General features: G+C 38.8%; 1 protein-coding gene across 1 annotated transcript in view; it reads right to left on the bottom strand.

Moving 5' to 3' along the window:
* The window catches only part of RBM27 (RNA binding motif protein 27), a 60,962-nt gene that overhangs the window by 44,029 nt on the left and 2,514 nt on the right, over positions 1-14,419 (bottom strand). Inside the window, exons 2-5 of the mRNA XM_060240549.1 lie at positions 8,720-8,838; positions 5,585-5,709; positions 1,854-1,945; positions 413-624 (exon numbers count right to left, since the gene is read on the bottom strand). Coding sequence (XP_060096532.1) covers positions 413-624; positions 1,854-1,945; positions 5,585-5,709; positions 8,720-8,838 — 548 coding nt within the window. The remainder of the gene's footprint in view (positions 1-412; positions 625-1,853; positions 1,946-5,584; positions 5,710-8,719; positions 8,839-14,419) is intronic.

The raw sequence follows: 14,419 nt of genomic DNA, 5'->3' as shown, positions 1-14,419 counted from the left end.
ATACTACTAACGGTCTAATATTCTTAAAAAACAGAATCCAGCAGTAACTCAAAACCACAAACCTCTTTCTTGCTAAAAAGAACACAGCAGTTTACAGCCGTGATCTCTACCAGCAAGGCAAAGTATAATAGAAGGTATAGTTGTACCAAAATACTCTTGAGAACAAATTAAAAGAGAGAGAAATCCCTTGGCTAGCTCACTCTAAATAACACAGCCTTAAGTCTGCTTTAATGAAGTCAGAAATCACTACTTTTCCAAATCAATTTCAGTACTTTGTAAAAGTTGTCAGAGATCTAGGTGATTATACTTCTCTTCAAAAACAAGTTATAGGGGTCTCCCCCAACTGCTTTTAAATCAGTTGCTATGAAACTAGGATCAGTAATTCTTCAGACAGAATATGGCGGCAACTCACCAACATTTCTGTTTGTATCCCGCTCTTTGTTTGCATCCTGGTCTTTGCTTCTACCTCTGCTGCGACTCCGACTTCGACTCAATCCTCTGCTTTTACTGCGACTCTTACTTCTTCCTCTGCGCCAATCGTACTTGTCTCTGTACAAGTCATTCCGGTCATAGTATCTATCATAGTCTCTCCATTTGCCATCATCTCTTTTTCTTTCTCTCATTCTGTTCAAAAAAAGGAAAATGGATTTCTATAATACAGCAAATCTGAAATACCTGTAGTTGGCACTTGCAAAGTCAAAACCAACAACCAGGATAGAACAAAGGACTGTTCATGTGAAGATCTAAACATTTTTTTGTACAGCAAACAAAGTCCCAGCATAGACGTTTATAAAACAAGCATGAAAATAAACAAAATAAAATGAACCTGGACCGAAGCCTGACAGAAGATACATGAAAACCAACCATGTGAATTTACACTGGCTCAGCTAGACAACTATTTCAAATACCTGAGTTTCCACATCAAACTCTGTGACATCAGAAACAACATTAAGTGATGTTCACTCAAAGGTCATATAATGCAACCCAGACACCTACCAGTAACTGTGAATTAGTCGATACTTTTTCTAATTATTCCTAAAGTACAACACATAATTTGGGATACAATTTTTTTACAGATCTCAAGGGCAGTGTAAGAGGCACTTTTGTGAAGAGACATGCAAAATAACAGGGTAGCAGAAGATTTCACACGTAGCCATTATATCTAAATTGAAAAAGTTTCTAAGAGAAAGGACATTCCCTACAAAACTGAGGACCTCTGACTCCTGTGCTTTCTATTTCAAAGAGTGATCAAGGCTGGAATGGAGAAGGCATTTTCAGTTCTCATGAACTCTCAAGTGGGGCAGAAGCAGGTAAAGAAGGGGCTTGCATTCAGTTTAGGTACCCTTGAGCCATGCCCTTCATTCCAGATCAGCATTGTGAAGAACTTTTCAAAGAAACCTTGACAGCCCCAGTATGTTACAGCTATATTATAGAATTCCCCACCCAACAAGATCCTCCAAGCAACTTTCTTATGCAGCTTTCAGTGATAGGCCTAACCACTTTTATGTGGCTACTGTTCTCTGCTAACTTATCTTGTTTTTAATAATATGCATGGTTTGATTATTGAAACTATTATACTGTATGATTATGCACGGATTTAAAATGACTGAACACAACAAGAAAAGGACCAAAAATTAACTAGTAAGACAGAATATTCATGGAAGAGCTCTATTAAAAGCATAGACTCGTTGTGAACTATGGGAATTTCTCCCCAATTCCCCACCACAGTCAGCAGCCATTTGGCCCCCTGGGCCCAGCAGATCCACATGGGGAAATTATTTCCACAATAACATTCTTATTAAAAGGATTAGACAAAAACAATCAGCAAGAATTTCTAATCAGAATACACTAACCTTTGTTCATTAGTATCGGAACGATTTTTCTGTGGACTAGTATATTTCTTCTTTTTGCCCTCTCGGTCCTCTTCAAAAGATTCCTGAAATATCTAAGGACAAATAGCAAATCATTATCTCATGCCAGCTCTCCCTTCCAAAAAAAGACGTTGGATGCTTCATCTAACACTGAAATTTACAAGTGATAGGAATGTAATAAAAGCTACAGCATTGGTCTTCAGACTACAGGCTGGGTGAGTCAAGTGGGTTGGAAGAACTTATAGAGTTGCTAATTCTTTGTGTGGCCTTTAGGAAGGACCTGTTGCTAGAGTCCATACACAGAAAGCAGAGGTAACCTGCCTTTTTGCTCCTATTTTCACACATGCTGAGACACAATGCTAGGAAGTCTTTTAGTGGTAGAAAGGATTCTCCCATTGCTATGACCTTTAGCTTGTTCCTCACTGTGGCATACCACCTGGTTCTTGATGTGTTTCCTGCCCACGGCTCTCTTATTCCACTGCCCACAATGACACCCAGGAAGTCATAACTCTAGCTCCGCCCCCCCTTTCTGTCACATAACCTGTAAGCTCAAAGGTCATCTATTCTTTGTGCGAACTCAAAGTAATAGAAATCCATACTCCATGCAGGCACTGGCCAAGCCCAGACCAATTTTATTTTAGATATGGAATTATGTCAGGTGTCTTCAGAACCTTCTCTTAGGTTCTGAGCATGCCTGTTGTTTTTCTTGATACTGTGAATACAGGAATACAGAGAATGCATATCATGCACTGTGTGGTTTCCTCAAATAAGAAGAAATAGAAGTTAGTCCTAAAAAATCATACTAAATATTACACTGGGATTATTTTCTGAATTTACATCTTGATTTTCTCCCCTTTAGCACTATCATATTTTGAAGCTCTGCAACTACAAGTGCTAAACTTGCAGTTCTATCAAACATAGCTAGTTCACTATAGCATACCTAATTGAGTTATTCTGGATTGTACAGATGGGCCAGTGCAAATTTAAGATTGTCATGGGGAGAATCTGCACAATTCAGAGATACAGCTATTATGTCTGTACTGGCCCTGTACCTTTGGAACCAGCACTGCTACCACTCTTTCAGCAGACTTTTAAAAATCAAAGCTAGCATTTTAATTCTCATCTAGCAACTGTTCGCAGCCAAGCAAAAAATGCTCTCTACACAGTGCACAAGTTCAATGGCCCTAGTCTCTGAACTAAATAAATGGGCTTTTAAACAGATTTTTTTAAAAAATCTTTGTGAAAGGAAGACAGCAAAACAATGACAGAGGATACATAACAAGTCTACAGAAATACCAAAAGCCTAGTCTTAACATAACTGAAGTATTCCTCAATTAATCATTTTATAATAAAGACATTCAGAACTAGAAATCAGAACTTCCCTTTAATGCTACAGGATACATATGCCTATGAAATGGGGGAGGGGTAGAGCTGCACGAAGCAAAGGTATCATCTCTCATTTGACCTTATCTAAGTATAGCAAGGTTCTTTACAAGTAATGCATTCATCACTTAAACCAGCCCAGCCCATCTGAAGCTAAGAGAATACTACACTACAGTGCTTTATTCCAATATACCTACTACTAGACTAACATCCACTGTGCTCTGCACTGTACAATCTTAGAAAGATAACTTTTGTTCTGAGATGCTAATGACTACAATAAGAGGTAAGGGAAAATGAGCAGCAAGTCACTGCACTTTTTTTCACTACTGTAAAAAAAGTTACATTTAATGATACAGAGGTCAGTTTGAGACTTGGAGCTGGGAGACCAGTGGTGCATTCACACTACACTATCTAATGTGTTTTACATCAGGATTTTACTGTGAAAGAATACCAAGAATCTGGATGTAAAACGCATTATTTAGCGTAGAGTGAAAGCGCCTCCGGTTCAAACTCCCACTATGACATAGAAGTTTGGTGTGTGACCTTGGGTAAGTAACTATCTCTTAGTGTAACCTACCTCAGAGGGTAGTTGTGAGGCTAAGATGGAAGAAAGGGGAAAAATTATAAGACACTTTGACTCCTGATTGTTTTCCTTTCCTTCCTGCCCTCAAGGCATTTTGTCAGGGAGTTATTCACTTGAAAAGTTTTGGAAGCAACTAAACACCATCATGAAATATTTGTATTTGGTAATGATGATTAAACTGATTGGGGAGAAAATATATAAGTATTTAAATAAAGATTATGTAATGAGATAAAAATATTACTATTTCTCAATGAAATAAAGTTATTAGTAATCTGTAGGATTGGAATAGTGCTATGGAGACAGGTCTCATTCGGAAACTGTAATTTCCTCCCCTCTTGAGTCATGCAAAAGCACTGAGAAGAATTAAAACAATTTAGGAAAACCCACACAATACACATTATATGCTGTAAGACACCTCCACTACCAAGTGAAACCCTAGTAATTGAAAGCCCATCAAAAATATATCAGTATCTGGAAGGATATCAGGCCTGAATGAGTCCTTCTAGGGAAAGTTCTATAGTTGACAGACAGCCAGGATTTTAAATAAGGGGTTTTATCAACAGTTCAGAGCCCTGAAGACTTTTCAAATTAATACTATTGTAGACTTTTTATTTTATGTTTTTTACACCTTTGCATGTCTTTGAATTTTTGGGTTCCATTGTATTAGTTGTGAGCTACCTCAAGACAGCTCTGGAGCAGCATCATATAAATTCTCTAAACAAATAAACAGTAATTTGCCCCCTGGTGACCCACCCATTCACAATTACCGAAATTTTACATCTCTATAATTAACTACAGAATCAACATTACATTTTTTGGGGGGAGCATTTTATTTTTTGCATCAGTGCTTACATCTCGTGGCCCTTTCTTACACATTCAGGGAAATGCTGTTTGCCACTTTGTGGTCAGGCAGCAATTTTTCTCCAGGCCATTCATTCCATTGATACTGGAGGGTCTTTTTTCTTTTTTAATCTTCTTGATGTGGAGTAAGGGGTGTGTGTGGGGGGGAGGTATTTGTGAATTTTCTGCATTGTGCAAGGGGTTGAACAAGACTATCTTGGAGGTCCCTTCCAACTCTATGATTCTATGACTGAATAACTGCAGATATGAAGCAATACAACAAGTCAGCCTCCTTTCTTAGCTGCAGAGATAACACCTGCCAGCAAGAGACCTAGCTTTAGCCACTTACCTTTGTTCATTCAAGATGGATATGGGCCCTGTCAACAACCTAGTCTTCAAGCACACATTAACCCCACAATGAAGAATGATAACAAATGGATTCAAACACATATGAACATGAACATATGAAGCTGCCTTCTACTGAATCAGACCTTTGGTCCATCAAAGTCAGTATTGTCTACTCAGACCGGCAGCAGCTCTCCAGCGTCTCAAGCTGAGGTTTTTCACACCTATTTGCCTGGACCCTTCTTAGTTGCAGATGCCGGGGATTGAACCTGGGACCTTCTGCTTACCAAGCAGTTGCTCTACAACTGAGCCACCGTCCCTCCCCACAAAAGTATGACCCACTTTACTGCATTTTTAAAAAAATTTGCTATCAAGCTGGCCTCCTTATGAGTTATTTTGTTGCTCAAGTATGTCTTAAACAGGGGCTTAAGTACCTAGCAACACAGTCATAAAAGTTAACTTTTCTTTCTTCAAACTGTTTCTTCCTTGCCTTAATATCCAGTGGGGAAAATATTATATAGAGATTAATTCACAAGCAGGATACAGATAAATTAAATATTACCTCCTCTTTGATTTCTTCTTTTCCTTGCCCTGCAGTCTTAGATTCTGGTTTTGCTGGTTCATTGGGAGATAGATAATCCTTGGTGTACAAGCTCTCAAAGAGTTTATCAACAAAACCTGACGTTTCTGGCAGAAAAAGCATACAGAAAAGAGCAATCAAGATCAATCTGGTAAGAAAACTGGAGGGAAGCACTTGTTTTCCTTTCCTTCCTGCCCTCAAGGCATTTTGTGAGGGGGTTTTTCACTTTAAAAGTTTTGGAAGCAACTAAACACCATCATGAAATATTTGTATTTGATAATGATGATTAAACTATTTACAACAAAAAGATTACAAAACATAGTTTTAAACTGCCCTTTTACTGCTTCAAAACGTTTTCTATTCGCTGTGTAAGAATCCAAAGTTTACAGCAGATGCACACAACTCTCAAATTCTCATCTGCTTCAGATTTCACTGTCTTTTACTAAAGTCACTTAAATATACAATCCAAATAAAAATGAAAAAGAACAGAGAAGCATATTTTAGTCTATGCAAGTCATCAGTATTTTGAAGCTCATAAAAATACCAAAAATTAAAGTTCAGAATAGGAAGCTACACCTTTTCTCTTCAACTGATTTTGTATGCTGTGCCTTAAATTAACCTAAAGCATTGTTAATACAAGGACTACCAAGTGCTTCTGCTGATCTCAGCCTTCAAGGGATCTGTGTACCTCACCTAATGTTACAGATGTATTTGGACTACCATTGACCTTGATTTCTTCCCACTGTAAACACATGTGTTACTTAAGTGAGTGTGTTGTATAGTTTCAATATTTTGGATTAACATGGTTGCCTACAACTTCCTTTGCCTGTGATATTTATTTAGTTTGGCAACATGGAACTCTTTAGTTGTATACTGCTACAATAACAACATGTAACTTCATATCCAGACTCACTAACAGCACTTTATTCTATGATATGTTAGGCTGAAGGCAGATGTTAATTTTTCCCTATAGAGTCTGAAAGAGGAATCAAGACTTGCTTTCCCAGTGGACTGAAACTAAGACATACTTTAGTACCTTAAAACTTGCCGCTTCAGTTCAAGCACTGGGTGTATTTGTTATTATTGTTTGAATAAAGGTATGGCTCAGTACAATTGTGTGTATTAAGTTATAGAGAAGTCAATTCTATCGCAGATGAGCAGAGCTGTACTAGAGCATTTTCATTTCCCCACTCCCACCTGCTATGGACTACAAGGAACAAAGTGAGCATGAAGGGGGTGGGATAAACACTCAAGAGGGAGAAATCATAGTGCTTTCTCTAAGAGACAAATGAAGCTTGGGTCAACATCAATGTAATTTGTATTCTTAAAGTAGTGGTTTTATGATTTGACAAGAAAATTATTATTATACATGCTTCAATTTTCTTCCAAACTTCACTTTTTTCCAAATTAAAAAAATGGCTTTTCCTAATATTTTCAGAAATGCCTTCTCTAACTCAAAATGAACCCTATTTACTTATTTTAGAATAAACACAGCCCTAGAAACAGAAAACAGAGCTATTTATTCCAAACAAGTCAAATCTAAGTCCTATGCTACATGGCGAAGCTTCTTTGGATATTGTGAGACATCTAAGTTTTTTGATATGACATGGCAATCTGCCATTTCAGGGAAAGAGTAAGGAGTTCTAGAAAGTGCACCCAAGATCTTAAGCATGATTAAAGTATCTCTTTGTTTCTCAACCATATTCTCATGTGCACTAAGATATTACTGTTTAATCACACTTTGTAACTGTAAATAAGCTGTAAATTATTTGTAAATGTAAATAAGCTGTAAAGATAGAACTGCACTAAAGCCGGACAAACACTCCACATCATAGCTTTCTGCACACTGTTTCTGGTGTATTATTTCTTGAGGCAGTAATCTCATAGCATAAACTTTTATGTATTTCTCTCCAACTTCTCCAAATATTTATAAATATGTTCACTTCCAATTAGTTCTGCAGACACCAGCCCAATTTAAAAAAACCCTCACCCAATAATTTCCCTATGAACACTCTGCCTGTCAGATCTGATATCGTTTACTAACCAGCTAAAAAGGGGAAAACCAGCCCAGGTTGGTGTTTGTTTATGCAGCTGTTCTAATTTTGATGAAACTTGTAAGTAAATTTCCATGGGATTGGAACACAAATACTAGAGATCAATATTCTGTCTCCCTGTCAATGTGGCCTAATATGGGCAGCTGAAGAGTCTCCTAAAATGGCCACTGCTGTTGAAGACAGCATCTACATATAACATTGTTGTTCTTCTACTAAAAAGGGCTAGAATATAGGGAAGAACAGTGAAAGAATTATGGGAAGTACATGGAAGTAGTTATGATGTAAGTTAATATGAGGCTGAATAATAAATTTAGAATTTTAAAGATTAGATAAAGGCAAAGTCTAGACTAAGTTGCTCTCCCTGTTGAGGCAGGAAAAGAACTGTAGAAGGTGATTTCCACAGGCAAGAGACTGGAAGTTGAAAAATTGTTCCTGCCTCCCTGATTGGAGGGTGGAAATCACCCAGCAAGATGTCTTCTACCTCAGAAGGAAAAAGGGAACAACTAGCCCAGGTTGGTTGGTGTTTATGCAGTTGCACTAATTTTGATGAAAAGACTAAGTAAATTTGGATTGGATTGCAACACAAGTACTAAAGATCAATATTCTGGAAATTAAGAAGACCAGGTCAGGCATAACATATTATTTCAAAAAAAAAAAAATTAAAGTTGTGTTATGTCAATCAAATTCTAGACTTTTTGGTGGAATATTTTCATTACATAGCTTGCAAGATGTTCTTTGCAACTTTAAAGATTCATCAATTTGTGCCACAGTAAGAGTTAACCTCTAAATTACCACAGCACTTTTTGCTTTACTGCTGCCATACATTTATACAGCTACTCAAGCAATTTAGATGCCTCCACAGGGCTTTGGTATCTGTAATATACAAAAAACCAGACATTTCATACTCCTATACTTGTGGTTAAGTTTCCTTATAAGTATAGTATAGTCATTTTGTAGAGGAAAACACTTTTATACATGTGGCATTCTACAATTCAGTCGCATATCTAGCCTTCTAATTTACATATTAACAACATGCTGCCATTAACAAATCAGCACATAATACCTTTTTGTAGAAACACATCTAGCTGATCAGCACAGAAAGCCTTCAGCTCCTTTTCCGGCTTGTCTTTCTTGACCAATGCCACAACATAGTTAGCCAAGGCTGAGGGATCAGCATCACATCTAAGGAAAAAGTTATTTTTATGAATATGTTACTTAAAGTGCCCCCAATCAATTCAGTAAAATCTACTTCTAAATGCGCCTGCTTACCATCAGAGCCTAAGAACTGGCACACATTTTATTTCATTTATGGCCTACCTTTCTTGCTGAGACTGAAGGCAGATTACAAAATATAGACATAAATTCAAACAGCATGGTCTGTCCAATAAACAATATGACTAGGATTACAGAACTGGAAGACTATGCAAACAAAAATCCAAGGCATGACATATCACAATGTAGAAAGTGACATTCAAAAGCTCTACACATTTTCTGCTCATAAGTAGAGGCTGTAATTTTATTTTCAGTTTATAGCTGCTAAACTCTAATGGACGTAGACTAAAACCTTACTGATGTACAAGACAAAAGAGCCCCTCAGATCCAATTAAGAGACTCAACAACCAGAGCATTAAGAGATAAGATCTGCAGTTCCTTTATTGGTTTACATATTGATATGGGAGGAAAAATCTCTGTGTTCCAACAAACTTTCCCCCAGTTTTCCTCAAAGCCACCTTCATAAAACCATATTTATACATTTCTGATAACAAAGGCAGGTCTGATGATTGGCCCCCGAGTTCTCGCTTTTGGCCCTCTGTTACTTCTTATTGGCTCAATGAACCCCTATCTCTCTTAATTTTAGAGATGGAAGATTGCCCAGGATAAAATAATTTCCTTTAGTGTTCTTTTGATCTGTACCAATTCCTGCTTCTCTGGCATATGAACGGAACTTGTGGTTTTCTAAGTTCTATGTGTGGATATTTGGCCTAGTTCCAGAAAATGTGTAAAAAGCAGACCCTCTACTTTTTTAGGGGTGTTTTGACCTTTCCAGGCTGGGGGGTCTCTTTGGAGGTAGGGAAATTGTTTATCTTTATAAAGAATGTTTATAGAACATGATGGCCTTCATACTCTGTCTAGCTTCAGTTAGAAGAAATATCCAGTTCTCTATTCTAAAAAGAGCTTTGTAATATGCTCATATCTTTCGTTGTTCTGAAAGGCTTAATACTAAGATCACTGAGGCCTGTGGCCCATAGAAAAATGTTAATTCATATATGTTAAGGCAAGTTCTATGATTAGAGTTAGTGCAACATGTTTCGCACTCTGTGCATGTTCTAGTGCAAATCTGAATCTACATCGGGGTGGGGAACCTCCATCACGAGGGCCGTATGTGGCCCTCGAGGTAAGTTGGTGTGGCCCTCAGGGATTGCTGGACTGAACTGAGCCATGTGGCAGCCTCCCTGGGGCCTGGCTGGCCCACAAGGATCTTGGGGCCCAGCCATGCTGTGCAGCAGCCTCCCCAGAGCCAGGCAGGGATCACAGGGCCCAGATGTACTGTGCGGCATCCTGCCAGGGGCCTGGCCATCCAGAATTGCTGCAGGGCCTGGGAAAGTTACTGTCACAGTTCGGGAAAGTTTCCCTCTCATTTCTTTCTTTCCCTTTCTTTCCATTTCTTCTCCCCATTTCTTTGTTCCCCTTTATTCCTATTTCATTATTTATTGATTATCCCAGATGATGTGGCCTAATATGCTAATGAGTGTGTGACCTAATATGCTAATATTAGGGGATGTGGTCTAATATGCTACTGAGTTCCTGCTGGACCTATGCATTTGCCTAGGGTGGCAGACCGTGTGTGTGTGTGCGCGTGCGCCAGATTAGGCTCTCCCCACATGACTTCAAATAGAAAAACAATTATTTTCATTAATTTTGCTGGCCTGAATCATTCTCCCTTGGCGGAACACTGTTTTTTAATTAGATAATTTTGTATGGCCTGTGAATGATGTTATAAATATCCATACGGCCCTTGGCAGAAAAAAGGTTCCCCACTCCTGTTCTACATCATCAATAATTGGACGATGAAATTCAGTATCTCTAACCCCAGTGCTTCTTGGCACTTTTGGTTTCTTAGGGCTGTCAAGTCACAGTGTTGCACTGAAGGAGCCATAGCAGAAACCACAACAGGTAGAATTACCTGCAGAATCTAAACATACTTAATCCCAGGCCCTTTTGCTCTCTCCCTTGCTTGTCAACTGCATTCCTGCCAGTAGTGCACAGCCCATCATACAGTTATGTCCAGCTATAATTTTGCTTCAGAGCCACTTTCAAGTTGATGCCTCTACCATCCATTATTTTCTCAGGTCATAACTTTTCAGGCCTCTGCCTATTTTGTTTCATCTTATTTAGCAACTCTGTCCTTGATCAGTTTCCTCTAATATTACCCACCCAATAGCAGGCCTGTAACCACGGAGGGGGGGGGGCTGTGGGGGCACTGCCCCCAATTTCCAGGTGAAGCCCTCTGGGCACAGCCTGTTTTTTCTTTTTTGCCATGGCTGAGCCGGTGAAGCATCAGCAACAGCAGCCAGAGCCAGGAGAGCTGAGCAGGGAACAGTGCACTGCAACAGCAAAAGCAGCAGGTGGAGAGGAGGGAGGTGGAGGGAGTTGTGTGGAATGGGCCAGGGAGTGTGGGGATGGATGGAACTGCTGGCTGCAAAGTGCTGGGGTGGAGATGAGAGATGTGGGGGAAAAACCCCTGCTTGTACTTGGGGTGCAATCCCTTCTTGATTCCAAAGTTTTAGGGTTAGCTGTCTCGACATGGCCACTTTTGGAGCCTCCAGCTTTTGCCCCTACCCCAGAAAGCTTCTTAGAAGCAGCAAGCCCTGCAGTGGATGCGAAAGGGTGCCCCCTGACTTTTAAAAAAGCCTCCCAACTTTTAAAATCCTGGCTACAGCTCTGCCCAATAGTATACAAACCCTCATCTGACTGATGTTTCTTCTCTCCGATTAGCTCTTTCTTGTCCCAGTGCTAGAATCCCTTTGCTGTTTTTCTCAAGCATTTTTCTTCACCTACTCCTCATTCAGCTTTTTCTTTCTTAATTTTTGCTTACTCTTTCTTCTGTCCTTACCTATACTGGAGCCTTTTCTTAGCCTACAACCTGCGTGAGAGTTTACTCACAGCTAGATCAAATCCTTGCCCTCAAAGAAGATGGATTCCAAAAAGCTTAAGTTTCCCACATTCAACTGAATATTTCATATACTACGCCGACTCAACCGTAGCTTCAGCACCATTAGGACAAGAGAATACAGACATCACATATAGGAGCGTGGAGAGAAAGATTTTGCTGGTCTGTAGAGCAAGAAATCTCTCATTAATAGTGTTACTTTAATTTCCTTTGTTCAGGTGTAAGTTTTTGAATAATCCACATAAATATGTTTCAACCATTCAGAATTTCAAACCCAAAACACATATATAAGTATTGAGGCTTCCCAACCTTGCCAAAGTCACCTGTCTCAAATACCCTATGCTATCCTATACAATTTTTCAGATGTATATGAGGAGCAGGCCAAATGGTTTGTCTAGCCTTGCTTGTCCAAGTTGCTGGCAGTGCACTCTGAGCCACACAACCACAGTATCATTAAAAATTAGTGGGAGAAACAAAACACTGTGAAGGGTCAGTTTTTATTACAATAAACTTTGTCATACTCTCACATAGTAACTTGTTTAATTGCTATTCTTTTACAGAAACATTCCTCAAATAAGTGTTTCTATAAGGCAATATCATTTAAAGCAATTACTAGTATGATAAAATGACAAAATTTAGACACCAAAATTACATGATTGATTTCAGTCCTTTAGCAAAATCAGATCATATAGCCATTCTACACAGAACCTCCCAAAAACATTCATCTCCAAAAAATACTCAAAAGTAATTTAGGTCCTCAAATGCTTCTAAAGTGTCATTTCTGTTAATATAAAACAATATAAAGCTCATATAAGCATATAAAGCTGATCATTTGTTCCAATTTTAAAAGTTCTGGCCCTGGAGTACTGGAGAACCATGGCCAGTCAGACGGCACAGTAACGGCCAACAGTAAACTAATGTAAGATAGTTTCCTATTTTAAACATGCATAAATGGGAACAACTAAACATTTTTTTCTGTATGCATATATTATACTTCAGTGAACCTTGTTTTTTTTAAAAAGCCCACCTCAGTTCCAGTCTTAAAAGCAAATCCTGAGAAGACATATATGCACCTTCCTCAAAATGTAATGATCAAAAATTAGCTTTCAGGAAGACTCTCCTCCTGAACAGATTCTAAGCTAGTGTTTCTGTCCTATATGACTACTATGCACAACTAAATATACTATAAAGCAGTTAGGAACTTTTTTAGGCAGGGCAATATCCAGCAATTATGCAGTAAGTGTCAAAATTATTCAGATGTTTGGGAATGAAGCTTCTCCAGCTATGGTTTTAATATAATATTTATATGCATTGTTAAGTGATAAATTAGCATTGAGGAGAATGTGACGCACACTAAAGCCAACAACACAAAGACTGAATAATGATGATGATGATAATATTGGATTTATATCCTGCCCTCCACTCCGAAGAGTCTCAGAGCAGCTCACAATCTCCTTTATCTTCCTTGCCCACAACAGACACCCTGTGAGGTGGGTGGGGCTGAGAGGGCTCTCACAGCAGCTGCCCTTTCAAGGACAACCTCTGCCAGAGCTCTGGCTGACCCAAGGCCATTCCAGCAGGTGCAAGTGGAGGAGTGGGAAATCAAACCCGGTTCTCTCAGATAAGAGTCCGCACACTTAACCACTACATCAAACTGGTTAATCTTCAGAGGACTGGGCAAACATTTATAACTTAATCTTCCACACCTTTATGTAAAAGTAAAATACATATTAAATTTCACAAATGAAATGGAAACACTGCTACTTGTTACATAAATGCAATTCAGGATCACCTCTTCTTCATGGAACTCACTTCACTTTGCCATAAAATTACTGGAAGAAAGACTAATTCATTGACATCAGAACCTACTTGAAAGCAAAATGGAATGTTAATTTCATCAAAGGCAGAGGGAAGTTTAACAATCCAAATGCAAGAATTTAGGAATTAGGACAATTTAAGGATCTGGTCCCTGTCTAGTGTTCCCTCTAAACTGTACTCTGTGCTCATTAACACAGGAAATTCTGCTCACCAGCAGTCTGGAACTGCACAGAGTCTTGCACTGCCCATTGCCTGTTTTAAAATTCTAGCAGTTATATTCTGCTCAGGCTGTGAACTACTCCACGCAGGAGGGAAAAAAAAATAGGAGGGAACATCGATCCTGTCCAGAACTTTTGACCACTTGCCACTTGCAGTAATGTTTAGAACATTTAAATGACAGCTTGACAGAAGCATTGGATTAATTTACAAACTCCAGCTGCAAGAGTATATACAGAATAACAGGAAGCCGTGACAACAGTGCAGCCATATTATAATTCTATTATAATATATAAAATACAGTCATTCGAGATCCCTTCATTTACCTTGAAAACTATCAAAACAAAAAACAAGAATAGATCCTGGTTGGTAGCTGTTTTGGTCTGAAGCAACAGAACAAAGTTAAGAGTCCAGTGGCACCAATAAGATGTCACCAGAAGGTCTACAAGCAAGGCACTGGACATCTTCATAATCCTTATTATCAATATATTTAATTCTCAATATGGCCAAAATCTGTGGGCCAGAGACTACCAAGGAAAAGAAAGTGGGAAAGCTGAA

The sequence above is a fragment of the Heteronotia binoei genome, chromosome 5, assembly GCF_032191835.1.
Source record: "Heteronotia binoei isolate CCM8104 ecotype False Entrance Well chromosome 5, APGP_CSIRO_Hbin_v1, whole genome shotgun sequence".
NCBI lineage: Eukaryota > Metazoa > Chordata > Lepidosauria > Squamata > Gekkonidae > Heteronotia > Heteronotia binoei.
The sequence above is the reverse complement of the archived record's forward strand: the minus strand, read 5'-3'. Positions and strand labels throughout refer to the sequence as shown.